This window comes from Rhincodon typus, chromosome 23, assembly GCF_021869965.1.
Source record: "Rhincodon typus isolate 14 chromosome 23, sRhiTyp1.1, whole genome shotgun sequence".
NCBI classification, from domain to species: Eukaryota; Metazoa; Chordata; class Chondrichthyes; order Orectolobiformes; family Rhincodontidae; genus Rhincodon; species Rhincodon typus.
In genome coordinates, this window is record NC_063354.1 from 30,117,708 (window position 1) to 30,141,750 (window position 24,043).

Here is a 24,043-nt window from a genome sequence, read left to right on the forward strand (position 1 = left end):
ACAAAGCCACATGCCACCATCACCACAGATAGCAACAATATGGTATTCATATGGGAGGGAGTTGCCTGTGGTCTGGTCCATGTTGAAGACTCCATAAGGTCTTATGGCATTGAGTCAGACAGGGACAAAGGAATTAGTAATTACCATCTAATGACTTCTTCCATGGTTGAATCAATGCTGCTTTGTATTGCACACCAATTGGAAGAAGCATTGATGTCAAGGTCATCCAATATACTCTGGTACTTCAATGTCCATCAGCAAGAGTAGCTCAGTAACTGACACTGACAGTAGTTGAGTCCTGCTAGATTGAGTATCCAGCAGGGAGATGAGGCATTCAACATTAGAAAAACCTACTTGACGTCCTCTCCAATCCCCCTATCAATACCAGTAGGGGTGACTACTGCACAGTGCTTCTGGCAGATACTCTTCTTTATGAAAATTGGGACCGATTTTTGAATCGGTCTAGCAGTTCAACTCTGGGTGTTCTTGTGACATTCTGGGCTATTTAGCAGAACTATTGTATTCAATCACAATTTGTAACCTCATGGCTTGGCTAATCTTCCTGCTATTACCACCAAACTAGGTTACCGATTCTAGCTCAATGAAGAGTACAAGAGTATGTCAGGACTAGTGCCAGGAATAACTTGAGTGGTCAGTTCAGTGAAGTTACAAGGCAATCTTACCAAATAGTAAGTGTCATGTGATGCTGAGCTAAGCACTTTCCACAATTGATGGATCAAATCAAAACTATGCTGTTATGCCATATGCAGCCATGAATGGAAGTAGACAATTAAATAGTTAACAAGCAGAGGTGTCACCACAAAAATCCTCATCAATGATGAGGAAACCCAGTATATTACAAGGCTGAAGGCTTAGCACTTCTCTCTGCAACTACTTTCAGGCAGAAGATATCCACCTCTTGATGTTCCCAGCAACATGTGCCAGTCTTCTGTCAATTTGACCTCATCCACATGAGATCAAGAAATGGTTGAAGGCAGTGGATGCTGCCAAGCCCACCAACCTGGTAGCAATCCTGAAGACTTGTACTCCAACTCTAGCTGTGCCTTTGTAGCCAAGTTGTTCCAGTACAGCTATAATGCTGACAGATGCCAATGTGGAAAATTACCTGGTATATCTTCTCTGCAGAGTAGTTCCAATCTGGCAAACTAGCACCCCTTTCAGACTAGTTCAGTCATTTTGATGGTTCTAAGGTGTTGTCAGCAATGTTATCAAGCAGCACTTGCTCAGCAATAATTTGCACATTCATGTTCTGAGCTCTATCTGAGCCACTTGGCTGCTGCCCTCATTGCAAGTTCAGTTCAAATGTGGATAATTGAGTTGAGGTGAGTGACTGCCCTTGACCTCAGCAACATTTGGTTGAGTGTGGCATCGTGGTGCTCCAGCAAACCTGGAGTATGGGTTGGTTAGGGGAAATGCTCTTGCTGAATGAAGTTGTCCCTACCTCCAAAGGAAGATGTGGCTATTGAAGATCAATAGTATCAGCTCCAGGATACTCTTTGTTCGAGATGTAGATACTTTCGAACAGACCTGTTCAGAGATGTCATCTCTTGCCTCTGAACATGTGCAACTTGAACTTAGGCTTCCTGCTCCAGTATCTTGCACATGTTAATTACATCACTTTTGACTTTAATTTCCAAAGGATACAGCCTAGTCTGTCTAACCTTTCCTCAAGGTACTCTTCTCATTCCAGGTATTAGTGTAGTTAACCTTCTTAGATCCACTTCCAAAGCATTACTGTACTTCTAAGTACAATGACCAGTACAATACACAATGACCTCCCCTCCCTTCTAAGGTTAGAAGTGAAGGCATTTGTTCAATGTTCAGCACCACTTGTGCACCTCAGTTACAGAAGCAGTCAGAGTCCAAATGCAGCAAGACTTAACTTTTTTTCAGGCTTGGGTTCATCCGTGACAAGGAACACTTGTGCCACAAGTGCCAGGCACTGACACTCTCCAAGAGAAAGTCTTAACATCTCCCCTTTTTGAAGTTTAGTGGAATTACCATTGAACCCCATTATCAGTATTAATGTTACCTTTGCCTGGAAACTGAACTGGACGGCCATGTAAATATTGCGGCTGCTGGCAGCTTTATCCCCCATTTTTCTTTAGAGCTGCTCAGGCCTATGGATCTCCATTCAGATGCTGGAAGTCACTGGCCCACAAGGAACATTGGCTACACAAATGTGTCAGAGGCTAGGAATTCTCTAGCGAATAACTCTCTGAACTTCCCCTAAAATCTTTGTTAGCAAGGCACGTGTCAGGATTGTGATGGAATACCCTCAGCCTCGTTGATATTTGCCAAGCACAATATCTGGAGTAAAACAGCCTGCTTATTTGTCACCCCACCCAGCACCTTCAAAATTTTACTGCAGTGCCTACCATCTACGATGAGCTGCAGCAACTCGGCCAAGCTACTTTGACAGCACCAACTGTAATTTCCACTTAGTGCTGCACTATCATCCTGATTGGGAACTATTGCTGTTCTTTCACTGTCATCCGGCTTTTGTTTATCCCCTGGGCTGCACTGGTTCAAGATACTGATATTACCACCTGCTCCAAAGAGCAGTTAAGGATGGGCAACGAATGCTGGCCTAGCTAATGATGTCTATGTTCTGTGAATGAGTTAGAGGTAAGGGTGATAAATGCTGTCGTGCATTCCATAGTGCACAATTTTTTGTGTAAGATGGGTGCAGAGCAAGCTGTGATTTTTTTTTTTTTGTCATTGAACACTAGAAGTTTTAATCAAAAAACACAATTGATGGAAAAGATTTCTGTCAGACTTTCACCCCATTTGTTGTGCTTATCGTACGATGGGTGAGTTAACTCTTTGCTGGCTTTCTTGAACTTGGTAGGCAGCTTCTCTGGAAATGAGGGCTAACAGGCTTTCCACTTTTTAACTGAGTTAATAGGCTAAATTACTTTTGCATTCCTATCAATAAAAACATAGCATTGGCTGATCAGCCACAAAGTCACTGTACTTTTTTTAACAATTGGGGTTGTAACTCTGCCTGAGCTTTATTTAACCAAAATCAAATTGAACACAAACTATCTGCTAAAGCAACTTTTTTTAAAAAAAAAATGGAACTGTAAGCACACACTTCCTCCATTGCACCACTCCTATCTGGCTGGCTTTTGATTAGCACAGATTACAAGACAATAATTACTAGTTATTTTATTTTTGGCAGCTTCATACCTTGTGTTTTTTAGGCACCCAAGTGTCTGCATTTTAGTTTTCAGGTGACTAAGTTTAGTCCCCTTTAATTAAGAGTATCTAACTTTTTTTTATTCTGGCCTGTTTTTGAAAGGATTAAGCTCCCACTATTACAGTAATGTACTACAAATTCCCCTTCATTTGGTTCTAAACTTTTGTATGTTTAAGCTGCTTTGCTTGTCTGGACACCAGTTCAGTGTGAGAAATAATCAGCCAACACCTGATATAGGGGACTTGCTTTCTTAAACCCCTAGAATCAATACTAGATGAATGATGACCAGTCAAGGGAGAAATATAAAGTTGGTGACTTTAGGTTTGGAATTCGGTGTATACTGTCATAGAATCAGAGGCTCTTTGGCCCATTTGAGTCCGTATCACCAAAATTTATACCACTACCTACATCAGTCCCATCTTTTGTTAGGATCGTATGCCAGCTGTCGTGGATGAGCCATTGCTGAAAAGACTTTTTTTTTTCATCCAGCTACAATCTTTCTTTATTTGGGTCAGTTATGAAAAAATCAGGATTTTCAAAAATGACTGGTCAGGAACTGGTAATGACTTACCTAAGCTGTTACATATAATGAAAAAGCCGTTGAACGTTTGTCGCACTGCTTACATTAACATGCACTGCTTTTGTACTCTGTTAATGGATTCAATCATAAAGTAGTTATGCAATTCTTCTATAAACAGCGTTATCATTGTTTAGCTTAATTTGGATAATTAATCTCAATAGAACTGAATTTTCAAGTCTCTGGAGACAAGTGTTTAATCTGCAGATCCAGTTTGGCTGCAAGCCAGGATCTGACTGCATTTTGACGAGTGAGCATGCTGCATATTTAAAACTTTGCAAATATCTCTCCCGCAAAGCAGTACTCTGGTATTTTGGTGTTTATTTTTGTGTCTGACATTCCCATGCTTTTGAATGACTGACCACCTCTGCCTGCAGCTTAAGGTATACAGTATGTTCTGCTGGAAGAATTTTTAAACGTTTTTCACGTGATACTGTGGTGTAATCTCATTTTAACCATGGTTGATGCACTTTGACTTTTCGCACTAAATCCCAGCAAGACTTTTCTCCATTTCCTTTCAACTGTTCGGGAGGCAATGGCCTAGTGGTATTACTGCTGGACTGTTAATCCGGGGACCCACGTTCACACCCCACCATGACAGATGGTAGAACTTGAGTTCAATAAATACCTAGATTTAAGAATTTAATCATGACCATAAATCCATTGTCGATTGTTGGAAAAACCCATCTGGTTCACTAATGCCCTTTAGGGAAAGAAACTACTATCCTCAACAGGTCTGGCCTACATATGACTCCAGATCCACAATACTGACATAGCTGCCCTCTGGGCAATTAGGGATGGGCAATAAATGCTGCCTGGCCAGTGATGCCCTCATCCTGTGAATGAATAAGGGAAAAAAAAGCAGTGTATGACCAAATGTTGAATGCTGTTGAGAGACAATATTGGAGTGCATGCTGTGTGGATAATGTTTTGAAAGTCCTTTCTCCCTTGCCTGTTGAGTCCTCCATTCACTCCTGCAGCGCCAGAATGACATACAAATGGACTATTCAAGTGCATGACCTCCTCCTAAGTTTTTGGTTTTCAAAAAACTATCTGTATTCAGAATGAGAAAGATGTTGTTACATTGTATTTAAATGCTCCAGTAGAGGCTTTGTGCGAGTTGACTTTGGAGACAGTTTGCTGGCTGTACTTCAGCCTACTTCTCCATGTCAGATGGGAACTTTTTAAGTGGAAAGTAGTGGGAAAACATTTGGATCAGATGCTCTACTAGACCTGTTGAAGAATTTTCCATGGCTTTTACTCAGTCACTAATAGGTTTACCAATAAGCAGTAAATAATTCTCTCCAACATGTTGACTTTTGGAATGGCAGAGAAAACCGTATTACCCTACAGGTTAAGGTTGATGCAAGGAAGTGTGGTGCAGTTAGATGAAATCCACGTTCCATCCCTGTTTCCCAAATCCTGTGGTTCCAAATTTGTGGAAATGCTAAATGGTCAACTGAGAAGGAAAGACCTGCAATTAAGAAATTCTGGCAGTCACTATTCAGTTCTACAATATCATTCAGCATATGTGTTTCTGGATTCTGAAACCGTGTTTTTTTTTCTTTAGGGCCAAGTGTTTCAAAACTTGAATAATACTGACTTTGAAGTTTTCAAAGCTATTCCCTTTTACTCTTCACTAGTCGGGAGCTTTGACTGGGGTGGATGGAGAAGGAAATAATGCCTCATTTTATTTTTTAAAGGAGACACTTTTTTTTTTAAGACTTTAAAACTGTAAGCTTTTGTTTTAATTAGTTGTGATCCTGTCCATAGGAACTTGAGCCAACATTTTTTTAAAAAAAAAAAAAAAAAAAATTTTCTCTCAAAGCTCTTAATGTTGCCTATTGTTTCTCTTGTTTTAGACCTATTCTGGACTCTTCTGTGTGGTCATAAATCCATACAAGAATCTACCTATTTATGCTGAGCAAATTATTGAAATGTACAGGGGGAAAAAGCGACACGAGATGCCACCGCACATCTATGCCATCTCTGAAAGTGCCTACAGAAGCATGTTGCAAGGTAAGATGCTAAACTCTTCAAGGGAAGAAAAAAATGACTGACTAAATTTCAGTTTCTTTGAGCATCTGAGGACTTTTTTTTTTTACCCCCTCAGTAAATGTTGTGAACCTTGAATTTATTTTGCGACTTTGTAGCAAAGGTTTTGGCATTTTAGTTGTTCTTTCAGATGTTAAAGCAATTTTCATTCTTGTGCATGAATGATGGTCATAAGCTGAAATGGGGTGGGGAAAGATGCAGAGAAAGGGTCTAATGATCTATGAATCAGACTTGGTTTGTTTTTTGTACTGCTTTTTTTCTTTTGAAAGCTGTTGGATAATACCCCATTTTGTGCTTTTGTGGGCAGGGTGGGGTATGGACGAGCATTCTGTGTATAGTTCTGTCCAACTCTCATTTTAAAAGGTTTGGGATAGGTGTCTTTTGAAATGTTGCTTTGCCCTAAATATGTGATAAAGTGCCACTTTGGGACCTCCTCGTCCTGTAGGTTGGTAATATTAAGGGAATTCTGCATTGGAGATATTCCAGTGGTTCATTTAGACATTGAATTCTGACCCAACAGGCCCTCAGTTGATACTTCCAAGAATTAATGCATTGGTCATTGAACTCTGTTTCAAAACCTGCTGGATGTTTTGAGTTTTCAAAAATGATCAGTTTGAGGGCTTGCTAATGTGTATTTTGCATTGAAAATTTATTTCTACATCAAAGGACTTTTGTACAAGTGAAACATGGTGCATTAAAGAGCTGTATGAACCAGAAAGATCGTTGGGCTATTCCAGTCTGTGTAATCAGTGGGAGGTCATCAAGTTGATTTGAGTCCTGGATTACTTTTTTATTCCCCAAAAGTAATTACTTGGGAGTATAGCTGAAGACAACTGCAAAAAGACTGAATTTAGTTAATAAACCTTTTGGTGTAGCAATGGTGAGATTATTTTATTCATGAGATGTGGGTGTGGCTAGCAAGGCTATCATTTATTATCTACATGGATAATTGTTGGGTTTTTTTTTGGCTTCCTGAGACCGCAAGAGAAATTGGATGAGGTTAAGGTTGGTTTGAATGTTTGTCCCTATGTATAAACCCAAGGATTCTATAAGCCTGAACTGTGTTAACTTGCCTGATCACCTTTTTGGAGGAATATACGTGTGAATGCCGGAAGTCCCGGTGCTGTACTCCCCTCAAAGGCTGTACCACTAAGCGTATACTGTCTTTCTTGTACCAAAATGCACTACCATCTGTTGCTGTGTATTGAAATTCATCTGCCAGTAGTCAGCACATCTAATCAACTTGTCAATGTCCCGCTGAAGTTGCTTAATGTGATCTCACAACTTTCTCTTCTCCTAGTTAATTTTAGAGACTTTGTCTTCAACATCTCCAAATCAGGAAAAGCAAGGGTCCCAATACCAATCCCTGGGGAACACCACTTTCAACTCTCTCCCATTCATACCTACCTACTGTTTCCTGTCTTCTAACCAATTTATAATCTATGCTGCCAAGGACCCATCAGTCCTAAACACTTCCAATTTGCTGTGTAGAATAATATACACTTTTGCTTTTGGAAAGTCCAGATATACTACAAACACTGTACTACCCTCCAACACCTGCCTGTGTCACCTCAAAGAGCTCTATAGTTAGATTGGTCAGACATGACCTTCCTTTGACAAAGCCACGTTGACTGTCTAGCATGAACTATTTTTCTTGTGTATATTTATCTTGTCCTGTATCATGGTCCCCATCAATTTTCTCACTGATGCCAAGCTCTCAGGTCTGCAGTTTCCTGGGTTATCCTTTGCCCCTTTCTTGAACAATGGCATCATGTTTGTACGCTCCTGCCAAACGTGCACATGCTTTCTATCAATGCCTTTGCAATTGGCTCCCTTACTACCTCCAATGATAATGTATCCTGTTTTGGCCCAACAACAACTACTCTGTTTGGAGTGGTGCCAGCCTTTTTAGCACTACTCTGCTCAGTTGCTCAACACTCACATTTTCTACTGGGCCATTGTTACCACCATTTTTCTAATTGCTTAAGGAGAAGCAAAGTACTTATTTAGTAGCTCTGCAATATCCTTTGCTTAAGTGAGCAACATACCCTGCTTGTCACTCATCTTGCTGTGAGTAAAATCTTCAAACACTTTTTTTTTGTTTTAGTATAGCCTGCCACCTGAGCCCAGCAGGCAATTCTAAAATGGTGGTCAGTGCAATTCTCTGCATATTCAGGATTTTCCAGAAAATGTCCAGTTGTTAGACACTGAGTATTGCAAGCACTAGCTGACTGGGTACAATCAGTGCCTTGCTTGTTTTGAACAACTAAAGGGACATGCTGTTTGCAGTTTGTCATTTGGGGCAGCCTCCATACCTGGCATCACACTGGCATTGAAGTTAACATACCATGTTACCATATACCACCATGAGTGGAATGTCTTTGGCATTGATAACCACATCCTGTTGATAGTGTTTGCCATTTTGTCACTGTTGCATAGCAGCATGAAATGGCTAGCTTCATCTGTTGCTCCAATCTTTTGACATACCCTTGCCCTTCCAGGGTAATCTGAGATAGACTGGGCGCTATTCACCATGCAAATTTGATGCTGAAAAAGAGCCTCAAAAGCATTGAAAGATATTGGCTACTTTGATCGGATGATTTTCTTATTGTATACCATGAAAACTCATGGAAGTGCCGAGATGGTCACTCTTGGTCCTGAAAAGTCCGTACTCTATCTCCACTACACACCCCTGTTCTTCACAGGCAGAGTGTAAATGCACTGCACTTGTTTCCACTCAGCAAAATGGTGATGGCCATTTGCTGGTTCATAGGTCTGACCATTAGCCTGAGAAAAACAGTCAACCTACCTGGTTCAAATTTTAAAGTCAGGCTGTTTGCTGTCAACCAGCACTAATGGGTGCATTTGGTATGGGAATGCCTGTACTGAAGAGAATCTGCTTGCCAACTAACCAATACATTCCCCTCCAGCGGTCTTGCTCAAGAAATGTATTCCTTGTGAAATGTCCTGTGAGTGCAAAATGAAAAGCTTCAACAAAATGCCTTTTTCTGAGCAGTTTAACTGTTTTTAAAAATCAAATTCAGTGACTGCAAGTTGAACAGGTGTTTTCTTTTAAAAAGGTGGGGTCTTGAGATCCCAGGTGGTAGTGGCTGCCATACAGTTTGGATGACGATGCAATGGTTGTGCTACTGCCCTATTTTGCCCTGCCTCCCCTCCCTATATTCGTGCTGAGGGATCATGGCCACTTTGAATCCTTGAAATGGGGTCATAGTGGGGAAAAGGTTAGGGAAGCACTGAACTAAACTTTTCAAAAGCAATGAAAGTAGTGTTGGGAATATTTGTAAACATTTATATTTTGCAATTTTAGGCTGTGCACTAAATTTTTTCACTGTTGAAAATGGAGTTCTTTTATCTAATACCAACTGTTCCTAACCCCTTATTCAGTAGCATCAAGCTTGTCAAACCTTTTATAGACCAGCTTTGTGATAAGTCTGTGTGAGAGAATGTGGGATTGTTTTGAAGTTTCAAGTCTAGAAGTTATCTGTTTATCCAAAAGATATCAAAGAATATGGAGCCAGATGTAAATAATTGGTTTTGATCTACAAATGAGTTATGGTCTGATTAAATGGGACAAGCAAGTTAGAGTCTGAATGACGTGTAGTTCTAGCTGCAGCTGCTCTTGCTCCTGTCTTCAGAGGAGTGCAATGGTTTCAAGCTCTGCTGTCAATCAAGTAGGTCTGCATGTGTGCTTTCCAAGAGAAATCAGTGAATTGAATTTAAGACCAGGTGTGGTTCTCTAGTCAGCCACACTCAACCTAGTGTTCCTATTTCTGTTGCACCTGGAACCATCTAACTCGCTTAAAAATGAAATTCCTAAACTGTTGGCTTGGGAATCAACACAATGATCCTGGCAACAGACCTTCATTCCTATCAGTAATTTTATTTTCCATAATGGTCTGCTGATTTTTAACACTAGTGGATGTGATGCAGTCATAAATATTTATGAATAACTGAAGTGCATATTCTGAAAAATGTTACTGATTAAAATTATGCTTAAAATAGTACAGATGAGCTGTTGGGTTTGTAATGTTTGAACATTTGTACATCAGATGTTAGTAATTACAGTTGCAAGGTATCGTCTCTGACCATCTTGGACAGGTTCCACATCTGTGGCTGTTCATGTAAGATTGAACTACTGCACCATATAATGGTTGTTTTGTTTGGGAGTTATATTAGTGAGTGAGAGCTGACATGATTACTGGAGGTCCTTTGTTCCCATATGTTTCAAGAAACTGCAGAGATAAGCCAGGTGGTCTGGTTAGTTGCATTGGCATGCTTGAGGAGTGAGAATAGGCTTTAACAGACAACTAGCTACATAATGTTTGGATTGTTCTGGTTTTATTGCAAGAGACTAGCTGTTAAGTTTACTTTTGATCCACTATGTGCAGTTGGGTGTGATTTTTGTTTTTTTTTTGCTTGCTGTCATTTTTTTTAACTGGTATGTAGCTGTGTATGTGTGATAATGGTTGATATGCAATTTAAATGCAGTTGAATGAAGCAGTGAGTATTTTTGCCTTTGTGTTCTTAGTCATGCCAGAGTTTGAGTATCAAGTTTTGGGAACTGGGAGGAAGAAAGAGTGACAGGTTGCAATTGAAATGCTTCCTGCTTTTAATAACCTCGTTTCTTTATGGGAATGTGCAGTAATGTGTGTTGATTTCTTTACTGCACACAGCATGATTGACTTACTGAATTCTGTCAAATTCAAGAGTACTGCAAGTAGGCATGAATAGACTATATGCACTCCTCCTTCCCAGCCACTTTTTTTAAGGATCATGGCTGATCATCATCTACTGTGATTCCTTTCTCACTCTGTCAATGTCTGTACCTCCTGGATAAAATGTCAGTTGGAGTGAGCTCTGAAATAACACATCACGTGCAATTTATTGCCATTTTGAGGTCAGTTATCACTCCTGCCTAATGAAATTAAAATGCAAATTCTATACTGTACTAATTTTTTAAAGTTGTGAATTTAATTTTTTTTTGCCAGGCGAAAGCAAATTAATTCTAAAACATTTTGTGGGGTGGCATGGTGACTCACTGGCAAGCATTGCTGCCTCAGAGCCAGGGACCTGGGCTTGACTCTACCCTCAATTGTGTGAAGTCCACATGTATGGGTCAGCTAGATTAGCCATGGGAAATGCAGGGTTACAGGGATAAGAGGGATTGAGTGCAGATGGGATGTTCTTCAGAGGGTCACTGTGGACTCTATATGGGCTGAATGGCCTGCTGCCACACTGTAGGAATTCTGATTCTTCTAATTTTTGCCATTTACTTGATTATGGACTTGCACAAATCCAAATCGCCACCTTATATCATTCACTGTGCTGTTGTTTACCTATATTACTTAATATTGAACTTGTCACAGTATAACCATTGTATACCTAAGGTTATTGTTTAGATTCTGTAAAATTGTGATGTACCAAATTAGTTGCAATTGTGAAAAGTTGAACTTGTTTATAAATGGAATGAGGAAATCCTAACTTATCATGGACGCTGGGTACAACCAGTTCTGCAAAATATTGCAGAGTATTTCACCAGTCTGAGATTGAGGTGTTTAATGTGCATTAGTGGTGTGTTTCTATTGAATAAAATGTGGTTTAATTCTGGTTTATACCACTTAAATGTTAGTCATTGAGCCATTTGTCTGCTTCACTACAGGCTGAAAAATCTTGCATTGATCATTTTGAAATGGTTTAGCCAAACCTTTGCATGATGAAGCTTTTATGTGTGTTGCCTTTTCCAAGTGAGCAGGGTTACTTGAACTCTAGAAGCAGTTGCTACTAAAATTAGATCTCTGAAACAAGGTTGCACGTTCCTGGCATCCTGTGCCTATCTTGAAAAATGAAATGTTTCAGGAAAATGTTCGTTATTGTATGTATGTTTATTTTAATGATGCTGATGGATTAAGCTACAGTCTGCCAAACATGCGTATTTTGACTTTTCAGCTGAGAGGGTAATATGTAAAATCAGCTAAGCATGCACGCTGTCTGGTTTGTGTAGAGCATAATATTACTTGGCAAGGTGGCTAATAACCAAACCAAAAAGCAAAGTCCAATGCAAATGCAGAAAACTGTAACCTGAAATAAAGTGAAGCAATTCTTGTAGGTGACTTCCACTAACTTCAAATTGTTCACTGGGAGGGTTGGGGAAGGGGCAAAATTACAAGAAGTTTCTGTACTGTAGAACCTGGCTATCTGAAACAATGAGCAAATACAGGGAATAGTCCGAGGTGAGGAAAGAACAAAATGAAAGGTAGAAGAGAAGAATAGCAAATCCAGCATCTTCTGTCACTGTTCAGATCAAACTTGAATAAACTTGCTGTAATTCAATTTGTTGTGCAGTTGTGTAAGGGAACTTTTATGTAAGCAAAGAATAGTATTGAATGCACCTGATTTGTGGCTGATGCAAAAGCAGTTAAGTTTTGGCTTCTTGCCATCTGTACTCCATATTTTTGGTTTTAAATAAAACTAAATGACAAGCTTACAGGAGCACTTTTTATAAAGCTACAATAGCATTGTAGAAGTGATGCTACTTGACTCTAATTGAGTAATTGGTTTGCATTGCCATAAACCATGTCATGGGGTGAAAAATTTAGAAATGAGCTGAAGCAGCACCAGGGATTGCATAAACGTGCCTTTATCACTAAGTTGCCATACTTCAATAAAGATTCAAATTGATTTGCAACATGCAGTCTTAAACAATATATTACACTGCGGAATGAAGAATCTTTAAGCATGTTGATTTCAAAACATTTTAATTTTCCACACTTTTTTTTAAAGCTTTGAATCTCTTGACAATTCAATAATTGCTGTGCCCATATTTCTGCATAGAAAGGTAGGTCCTTCTTATTGTGTGTGGTCTTAGGGGGTTAGGCCTAGAATGCTACCCTCTTTCAGCTGTTTCATGAGATCAGAAATGGGGATGTTCTAATTCGGTGTTTAGCACCATTTGTAACTCCCCAGGTGTTGAAACAGTTCATGTGCATGTACAGGAAGAACTGAACAACATTTCAGGCTTGGGCTTGTGTGTGTGCATTTGGTACCCAAGTACCAGAAAATGACTGACTGACTGCCATCAACAAGCTAGAACCTAACCCTCCCTTTTTGACACCTAAATAGCATTACCATCACTGAACTCCTCACTAATGACAAACGGGTGAGTTTAGGTTAGCTGGGGATACATGTTTGCCATTGACCAGGAATGAATTGGACTGCCCATATAAATACTATTGCTATGCTCTAAGCTCATTGCTTTGCCCCTGAAAGCAATTTTCTTGATCAGCGCTGCATCCACTAACTTTTAAACATCACCATCCACACACAGTAGAAAGTGTGCACCATCAAATGATATGGTGCAACAACTCTGCAAAGCTCCTTTTGACAACACTTTCCAAACTCCAACCTTGACCTCCCTTCTAGAAGAACAAAGGTTGCGTATTCATGGAGCACTACCACCTACAAGTTTCCCTCCGATCCACGTGCCATCCTGACTTGAACCTATGTTATCTTTTCTTCACCATTTTGTGGGATCAGAATTCTGGAACTGCCACTCTAACAGCATCTGTGGTTATGACCAAAGTGGATTGAGAAAGCAAGTTGCCACCCTTCTTTTAAACAAGGGCAATTAGGGGTGGGTGATAAAAGCTGACCTTGCCTGTGATCGCCGCATCCTGTACCTAGTACAATAAAATAGCAAAATACTACAGATGGTGGAAATCTGAAATAAGTTTCTGGAGAAACTGTGGTGTCTGCGACTCCAAACCATTAACTTATTCTCTCGACCCTTGCCTTTCTAGGTGATAGGGGTCAGAGTTTTATAAGGTGCTGTTAAAGAAGCTCTGCTCAGATACTGCCAGACCTGAGTTTTTCCAACATTGTTTTTATTACACTTGGCAGTTCCTCTGCTCCATGAATGCTAGAGTTAATTCATGCCACTCCATAGCCTAAGAATAATGCAAAGATGTAACAGCAATATCTCTAATTTAAACCAAATGTGTATTACTTTTGTGCTACAGTCTTGTCAGAGGTAGACCAGGAAAACCCTTAGTGAACTGAGGGTTGGCATGAATCATTAAATTGCTTTGTTTTCATAGGAAACCAGGAACAACTGTATGAATACAAGGTCTATTTAAGAATTCAAAACAGTTGCATCAAATAACAATGATGCCCCACAATGCATTGTTACTAGACCTGAAATCTAATTACTGTGTGGATTAACTACTTAGACCTGCTGAAAATTTTCTCTGCATCATACTTGTTTGAAAAATCTTTTAGATGGTTTTAGTGGAGGGTTTAAGATGCCAGGCACCATTAAACTCCCAATATGATGGGTGAGAGGTTTGTTGATTACTGAAAAGGTCACTAATTTTGTTTATTAGAGAACTAACATTTTTAAACATTTCTCTGTGCCTTTTTAATAACGTTGTATGAATATAACTTATCACTAAATTTCCTGTTTTGCAGGAAGTTAGCTGGCTTTATATTGGGTGGAATAAGGGTGCTTTAGATGCAAAAGTGGCAAAGCATCTCTTCTTGGTACCCCTGGCTGGGGAGGAGTTGCAGTCAGCCAAAGTTTCCCACTCTTGGTGACTGACTTCCCCCTGCCAGTTCTCATTTGCTTATGGCTGAATGCCCTTTTGTCTAGGTCAGCTCTGATGCCTTTGGCTTATCAGATAGGATCACATGGAAGGTCGCTGAGACAAGAAATATTCTTTTGGTCATAAACCATAATCTAGCAAATTCCATGTCTTTTTGAGCAGGACAACTAAAAATATCCAAGTTGTAGAAATATAACATTGTGAACTAAAAGGATACAATGGTGCAATTGGGGGGGAAAGAGTTTGAGGTTATTACTATTATTAAACAGATTTGGGGTAAATGCATCTCAGTTCTTGGAGAATGATAGGGACTGATTTGCAATAGTGTTCTATGGCACATTCCTCAATAAAGTAAACTATCCCTAATGACGGAAGTTCACTTTTCATTATACTTTGCTCAATGATGCAGCTGCTGCAGATTTATATCTCCTTATGTTTTCAATAGCATTATTCCACAGCTTTGCATTGGGTCAGCCTTTGGAAACATTATCATCAGGAAATGCTAGTACTGTTCATAAGTGGATCCAGCTGTCTTGGCTGAAAGTGGCTATAACAGTGCATGTAAACTTGAAATTAAATGTTTTACTAACTTTGTGCTGGAAGGTAATGTGCCAAACATGTTTTTAAATATGGAAGAGTTATAGGTTTCAAATAACAATGGCACAAAGTTGAATAATTCAAGACCTCTGTGGTTTGCAGTCTTGGTTATGATGGTCATCTGTTGATCAACCAAGCTGAACTTTTGGGTGTTAGTTTTGGCAATGCTGCAGGGCAATTTAATTACAACTTTACTTTTTTTTTAATCCTAACCTTTTTTGAACTGATGAGCAAGATCTTGCACTTCCTGAAATTTGAGCTGTGTAACTTCGCTTGAAAGTGATATGAAGGTTTTGCTGGTCCAGATTTTCCCCTAGAAAGAATCTGCAGACTATTCTATTCAAATGGTACTCCAGGTGAGGGCCAAATGAGCAGATAAAGTACAAAATTTCAAAACTTTGCCAGTCGTGGCCCTGACGTCAGCCACGCAGACTGCATTTTATCCCCATCTCATCATGGAAATTCTTCCAAGCAGTTTGAGGCTGGTGTATCTTGTGGAATAGATCTGAACTGCAACTAACTGCTTCAGAAAGCTAAATTGTTCACTGAAATTAGTCTATCCTATTGTCAAATGTGTTTAATTACTCCCATTCAACCACGCTAGTACTGAAAATCTGAGATAACAAGGTGTAGAGCTGGATGAACACAGCAGGCCAAGCAGTATCAGTGGAGCAGGAAAACTGACGTTTCGGGTCTAGACCCTTCTTCAGAAATTCATTGGCCTACTGTGTTCATCGAGCTCTACACCTTTTATCTCAGATTCTCCAGCATCTGCAGTTCCTACTATTACTGAAAATTTGTTTACAAATGTGGAACTTCAATCCCTCAATTCTTAATTGCTGGCAATTTCAACTTTTTTCCTTCTGATGGGTTTTTCTACCTTTTTTCCTTATTTTTCTATACCTGATTTTGATGGTAAATTTTACCAATTCTAATTTATACGTGGCTCTTGTGTCAAGTCGTCTAGTTTTCAACTGGTTATGGAGATAGTTGTTTGTCCTGTTCCCTCCACTGCAGTGCTATTGCACTTTTGGGTAAATTTCCATGCCAAAACAGCGTCAAATGTAATTGACTACAAATGCTGTTGAGAGTCGGCTACAAGTACAATTTGACCCAATGTGATCTACATGCTACTAGCCTTAGGATATAGAAAATGCAGTATGAACCAAAAATACTCATCTGCATTTTGCATCCACCCATCCTGATATCACTGCATTTGGGTGTTTTGGTCCCAGGCCTGACCGATCTCTCAAGTTCCTTCAATCTCTGCCATGGTTAGTGTAAAACTTCTTTTGGCTTCAAAGGGTCACCCCGTGTTCTCTCTCAATCCACCAATGTAATTGGCTGACTTAGTTACTGCACTTTACTGTATTATAGAAATTTTGAATTAAACATTGTACTATGTTGAGTTACTTTGTTCTAAAACATGATTTTTTTTGTTTAGTTCACTTCCTAACTTTGTATGGCATAATGGTAATACAGAGCATTGCAGAACTGTTCACTGCAGTTCACGTACTTGGAATCACTACCATGGTATTCTGCCATCTGCTGTTCAATAGAGTTTTGCACTATTGATTGGTGAAAGCAGTGTTTTGTATCTCAATTTTATTTTTGAATGATCATTGCAAGCTGAATTTTTACCAGTTAAAGATACTACTTTTTATACTGCGACTTGAGCTCTGTAGATCATCTTTGTATGTAAACAGGCTTAAGACCTATTAACCCAGATTTCTTGTCAAAATCATAGCTTAGAATAGTCACACCAGTTGTGTGGCAGTTTTGAGTTGTTAATCTTTAGAAACAGAATGCTTTTCAAAACTTTTTTGCTTAGCATGATGTTCTAGAATCCATTTGCAAATGAATGACCAAATCCGAAATTTATAATTGGTGCAAACAGTCATCTTTTTATTGCAAAGTTCTTTTTTTGTTTTGTCTTTTGGTCCAGTCCTGCTGTATAGTGGGCCTGAAACACTTGGTCTGGACTTTCTGCTGGACGATGGTCCATTTGTGGCTGTAGATGGGAGTTGTGCATGCAGACCCTGCAGAATCCCCTCTTTGTCGCACACTCCAAACTAACCGTTTGGGGAATTTTGGAGACTTCATTGGGCAATTCCTTGATCCCTGGAGTCGCCTGTGCTCTGTTTTTGAGGATTTTAAAATAAAATTAATTACTTGGGAAAAGAGCCAGACCTTGGAACACAGGTTTATAGTTACTTGAAGGTGGAGTCACTAGTAGAATAGTGAAGAAGGCATTTGGTACACTGCATTGAGTATAGGAGTTGGGAGGTCATTATGCGGCTGTGCAGGACGTTGGTTTGGCCACGTTTTGGAATACTGTGCGCAATTCTGGCCTCCCTGCTACGGGAAAGATGTTGTGGAAGTAGAATAGGTTCAGAAAAGATTTGATATTGCTGGGTTTGGTGGGCTTGAGCTATAGGGAATGGCTGGAGTATTTTTCCCTGGAGTGTTGGAGGCTGAGGGGTGACCATATAGGAGGTTTATAAAATCATGAGCATGGATAGGGTGAATAGCCAAAGGTCGTCTTAGCCCGGGGGGGTGCGGGGAGTCCAAAACTAGAAGGCATAGGTTTAAAGTGAGAGAGGAAAGATTTAAAAGGGGCCTAAGGGGCAACTTGTTTCAGACTGTGTGTATGTATGGACCAAGCAGCCAGAGGAAGTGGTGGAGGCTTTTATAATTGCATATATGAAATAGGACTGTTTTAGAGGGATAAAGGCCGAATGGTGGCAAATGGGACTAAGTCTTTATATAAACTATCTAGTCAGCATGGATGAGTTGGACTGGAGGGTCTATTTGTGTGCTGCATATCTGACTCTAAATACATACTCGGAGTCATTTAGAGTTGTAATTGTACTAGCCTCCACCGCTTCCTGGTTGCTCGGTGTCGTCTTCGTCGTCTTCGTCTCCCACACTCCCCCCACCCCCCTATCACCCTTAGCTGACCCTCTTGCTGCATCCAGCTTCTGCTTCACCAATTCACTTCACTACTTCTTCACGTTTATCTCCTCGACCTCTTACACTTTGACAGCTCAAAGTATTGATAGCTATAAAACAGTTAGCGCTTAGACTTTACACAATGAGGTAGACGTTTATGGAGAAAATCCCAGAGAGACATGACTGGAGATTGACAGTTGTCCTCTTTGGCATGCAGTTTCCTCACTGAAGATAAGTATGGTCCTGGTTGAAGTTGTTTGGCACCAGGAGTTCCTGTGGAGCTTAGTTTACAAACAAGCAACCAGCAAAATATTTGTTTAGTTGCTACTTTTAAAACTTTTGTGGAGTTTTTAAATCTGTAGCATTTAAGTGAAATATTGCAATATGTCTTATGCTATGGGTTGTGCTGTGTCTCTGCAAGTGCTATTTTTACATTATCTGTGTGTTTTTGGTTCTAATTGAGCCAAATGCAGTCCATGCCTTGGGACAAATTTATGAATCCCTGTAGGGGTTTCTTTTAGTCAAAGAAGCAAATAATGGGGACATCATTTTTGAAAAATGAAAGATAGGTTGAGAGAGGCTTTGAGGAAAATCTCTTCCACCCAGAGGGTGGTGGGGGTTTGGAATGCACTGCCTAGGTAGGAAGGTAGTTGAGGTGGGAACCCTCACCTTTTTAACAAGTACTTGAACAAATACTTGAAGTGTTGTAAATATTCAAGGCTGTGGGACCAATGTAGGTAAAATATTTTTGGTGCAGACTTGAGTACAGAAGAGGTTTTGGCTCAATGATTCTATGAATAACATCTATTCAATTGGTGATGAGGTATTGATATTTTTGAAGAGTTGGAAGTGTTTCACTGCAGTATTTCTCAATGTTTTGCTGGCACATGGTCTTTTCTGTCTGTACACACTATAATGTATCTATTATATAAGTGCTTGCATTTTGGATTTTGTTAATCCTACATCAAATGGCTTAATTTTAAATATATGCCCAGAGATCAGTCAATTAATAAAACTGTTATGTAACTATCAAACAAGTGCAATTCGGGCTGTGAAGACCAAGTCTATATATTTTAAGACAGAGGTTCTTGATTGGTAAAGGGGTCAGAGGTTACAGGAAGAAGGGAGGAGAATTGGGGTTGGGACACATATCAAACTTGATTGAATGGTGGAGCAAACTTGACCCAACTAGCCTAATTCCGCTCATATCTTGTCTAAATTGTGGTTGTGGATCCTTGCTCTATAATTATTTAGTTTGAGATTGCTGCAGATCTCTTTCACATGAAACACCAGCATCCATTGACAAGACCTTTCCCCACCTCCATTGAAACAGGATTTGAACACTAGTCCCAAATGAATCTAGGTACAATGCCAGTCTGCTGAATCCCTGTCTCCATCATTCATCTTTATCTGTAAGAAGTTCAACATTACTAGGATGAAATCTAAATTTGGAAGAAATCTTACTTGTATTAAATAATGGCAACAAACTTTAAGATTAGCTTTTCTTAATTGAAACTGTTGTTTGGATCAAAATTGTAGATTCATGACCTTCATCCCAAAAAACTGAAGTGGCATTTGTAAATTTTTATTGAAGAAAAATTTGACCTACTTCAGTAATTTCATTATGGTTTCTTCTCTTTTTCTTTTACCCCCTAGAGTGTTAAAACCCTGAATATAACTAACTAGCTAAGAGAAATCTTCTGTCTGCAATACGGGATATACATTCCCCTTAAAATAGGTCTATTAACCATAGGATTTTTTCCTCTAGCTAGAGGACTATAATTTTGGCTTGGGCCAGTGGAAAAAGATATAATTTCAAGAATTCTAGACAAATTTTAGTGAGAATGTATTTGTAACAAAGTGAATTGGGGGAATTTTGCACTTGTAACTACTGTCATTCTCTAGATATTCTGAAACATTCCAGGGTCTCTGCTATTAACGTAGGTAATTAATGGCACCCAGATTCTCTGGTGCTCATTGAGCAAGAATTGCTGGTCACTGGAGAGCTATCGGTTCTTTGTTTAGTGCTGTGGGAACAGAGGCTTGGTTTTATATTTGTTCTCAAGCATAAGCTGGCCTTTAAACAGCAATCAAAACTAATTCGACTACAAGACCATATGCTTTCTGCATCCCTGTACAGGGCTGTGTCTCTTTTTTATTTTTTTTTTTGTTTTGTTTTAAACTTGGAAACCTTGCTTGCTGTCAATGAATACCACTAAAAAGGATTTTCAGATCTGGTGTGATATTGTGTCTCTACCCAACTGTACATCACAAAATAGACCATTGCACCAAATAGCTTGTTTCTTCCTCACTCGTATAAGGTACTTGAATGTAACTGCTTGAAGCCACACGATATTTATCCAACCACTCCAGTCTCTAAGGGTAGGAGCAATTATCATGTGTTGTAATATTGGCATAGGTGAGAATGGCTGGATATTTGCCATGTCTTCTGAGGTTTGTACAACTTTAGCCTCGCTGGTTTTTCACTTAAGACAAACAAGTTATCTCATGACATTTTCAAGATTGCATATTCACTTCTTCTTCAGTTAACTTAAATCTGAGTCAAAGTGCTCCTTGGTTTGTAATACTGAGCCAACTGAACCAGTGTTTAAAATTATTATCTAACAAAGCTGCATTCTCTAGACTATATATTTTGAAGATGTGAACATATTGATTTGATTGAAATTTTCTGCTGCAATGTGCAAGATTTTAGAAATTTTACAAAATGAAACAATTAGCAAGAAATTGGTAATGTTAAGCCATCCATCTCTGGAATTTCTTTTACTGTATGCACTCCTACCATGGAACCTAACTCTGCTTTTCAGAAGTAGTCAACCTACTGCTAAGAACAAAGGGAGAGACTGAAAAAACCTGGTGCCTGCAACTAACTTGCTCTGTTCAGAGCTTTGAAACTGCTTTAGTTTACAAACTTTGGACTTTCATTTTTGTAACTTTCTAGATATTTTCCTGGGTTGTAAAACTGAGCAAAATCATTTACAATTGCGGCTATTCAAAACAGCCTGTTTGCTGATTTGATATAGAAAGGAGGAGCAGCAGTTTCCTGAGTAGATTTTCTGTATAATTAATGTAAAAGTGCATCTTGAAACTGAACGGAAGAGAAACACCAAGGTGAATTTGGAATCAGTGCAAAAAGAGGACTTTGTTTACTTCTGTCATGAAATGTCACTTCACTTTTAAGCCAAAAATATTTGCATAATTTTTAAATAAATGGCAGATTAAGATGAGTAAAGAATTCAGTCTGCTTGAGTGACTGTCTAATTTTCATATTTGAACTTCTTTTTTGAAATTCCAATTTTACTCCACGTTTAAGTATTGAGTCCACTTTTTGCACCACTTCAAATATTCCTCGTAGTTTGTTGCATCTCAAATCTTTTTGGTCCATGTCCCTAAAGTTGTTCTTCAAATATAACAGAATGGCTTTATTAAATAGTGGTATCTGAATGATCAATTGAGTAAGCTTACTGCATTATCAAGGAGATCATGGGGAAGCAGGAGAGATGCAAGCATCAAGGTGAGTGTGCTGGAAACAGTTTTAGAATTATATTCACATTGTTTAGCACAGTAAGAGGTTCTTGACCTTTTCTCTTATTAGAAAACCCTCAATGACACTAAAAGTGGATGAATAGGACTTGCAGTACGCACATGTACTCTCACTCGAAGCACTAAAATGCTGTCCAGTACCATCAATAGAGCAAAGACGAAATATCTCTGGCAGTATGCATCAGATAACCATAACAAAACTCCACTTTGTTTTATTTTTGTACAAACAAGTTGTGGAAGTTCAGCATGACTATTTTTAAACTTCCTGGAACTTGTGAACATCCTCTTGTACTGAAGATAGCTTTGAAATAAGAACGAAGAGAATATCTATCTTCTTTATGGAAGTAAGGGTGCTAATGAAGTTCATGGTTTGTACCTTGTAATGGACATTGGAAAATCTGCATCATTTCTTCTCATGAAACAATTATTCAATAGGCACATGTAGGATTAGCCTCTTGAGTCTATGCTTAAAATCAGCATATGTAGATCTGTCAATTTTTTTTCTCTTTCCCCCTCATTCCCTTGCACCTGCTACCATCCTTCCCACCTGCACTCCAACACACAAGAATGTGCATTCATGAAACCTTGGTTTTAATTATGGTTTTACTTCCTTCCCCAGTGTTAGTTTTGTGTCCAAAATAGAACTTCTACCAATGCAAAAGGACCTACCTGGATCTGTTGTGCACAAGAGTAGAACCTGAGATGAGGATTTTTTTTGGACTGCGTAAGAGTGTAACATAATTGGTAATGCAGCTTGCTTGGACCATCAGTGATTACTTTCTCTCACTGCAGAGAGAAAGGAATTGATAGATGTGGTACACTTGTAGAAATGGGTCTGGCAGATTTGATCTTTCATTGCTAGAGATGCTGAAACAATGGGTTTTCAATAGTTCACTTTTTTAGTAAATGTGATATTGTTCAGGCAAATATCATTACAGCCTTCAGTGGTGGTGAGTTAACTTTACATATCCCATTTGTATGATTGAAATAATGCATTAAACTGGTGGAAATCTTTTTTACATACACCACTGTCTGTCTGGATTGATCCAAATTGTATGGAGTACAGTTGAATCTCTTCTGGTTTGGAAGCATCTAATGTTGTGCAAAGTTAAGTGTGGAGCTGGAGGAACGCAGCATCAGAGGAGCACGAAAGCTGATGTTTCGGGTTGGGATCCTTCGGAAATGGGGGAGGGGGAAGGCAGCTCGGAAATAAATGGAGAGGGGTGTGGTGGGGATTGGTCAGTGAGGTGGGAGAAGCAGATAGGTGGGAGAGATGATGTCAGGTCAAGGGGGTGGGAATGAGCAGGAGGGTTGGTCGTTGGATGAGGCTGGGGATGGGGAGATTTTGAAACTGGTGAAATCCACATTTAGGCCATTGGCTGTAGGCTCCTGAGGTGGAATATGAGGTGCTGCTCCTCCAACTTGTGGGTGGTGTCATTGTGACACTGGAGGAGGCCCAGGATGGACATGTCACCCAGGGAGAGTTGAAATGGCTTGTGACTGGAAGGTGTTGCTCACAACAAACGTCAGAGCGCAGGCACTCTACAAAGTTGTCTCCGAGCCTCTGCTTGGCCTTGCCGATGAAGAGAAGCCCACATCAGGAGCAGCGGATGCAATAGAACACATTGGTGGATGTGCAGGTGAGCCTCTGTCTGATGTGGAAGGTTTGTTTTCCTCCTTGAATGGAGGTAAGGGGGTGGTGGGGGAGGTGTAGGAGCAGGTGTGGCACTTCCTGCAATTGCAGGGAAAGGTGGTGGGGCAGCCGTGGAGAGAGTGGTACTTACAAAAGGCAGATAGGGGTAGGAAGGGAAATATATCTTTGGTTGTGGCGTTGGATTGTAGGTGGTGGAGAATAATATAGAGGATACAGAGGTTGGAGGGGTGATTATGGGAGGCCAAGGGGAATTCTGTTTTTGACCACTGAAGTGGGGCATGTTGCGGTCCTTGAAATAAGAGTACGTCTGGGATGGCGGATCCCTGCCTCCTTGACCTGACACACGCAATCTCTCCCACCTATCTGCCCCCCACCTCACTGACCAATACCCAGCACTGCCTACCTGCACTTCCCTATCACCATCCGACCTACCTTCCCCAGCCACACCTCTCCTCTCTATCTATATATGAGCTCCCTTCCCCCACACCCATGTCTGAAGAAGGGTGCTGCCTGGCCAACTGTGTTCCTCCAGCTCCACACTGTTATCTCTGACTCCAGCATCTGCAGTTCTTACTATCTCTAATGTTGTGCAAAGCCCTCTTCATTTTATTCCTCACTTCCCTAGAAACAAAAGCAATGAAGTAACAGCAACGCTGGACTTTGGAGTGGTCAGTAATTTTGATATCGATATCCAGATGACAGTATTCACCCTTACTCTTGAGGATTTTATGTTTTGACTTTAGTTAGGCAACTGGTTGGGATGTCTGATGTCTGATGTCTGATGTCTGATGTCTGATGTCTGATGT

At 39.8% G+C, this 24,043-nt stretch overlaps 1 protein-coding gene across 4 annotated transcripts in view; it reads left to right on the forward strand.

Moving 5' to 3' along the window:
• The window catches only part of LOC109930294 (myosin-10), a 152,914-nt gene that overhangs the window by 17,272 nt on the left and 111,599 nt on the right, over positions 1–24,043 (forward strand). For all 4 annotated transcript variants that reach the window (XM_048610752.1, XM_048610754.1, XM_048610751.1 and 1 more), the window contains one exon: positions 5,663–5,819. In XM_048610752.1, coding sequence (XP_048466709.1) covers positions 5,663–5,819 — 157 coding nt within the window. The remainder of the gene's footprint in view (positions 1–5,662; positions 5,820–24,043) is intronic.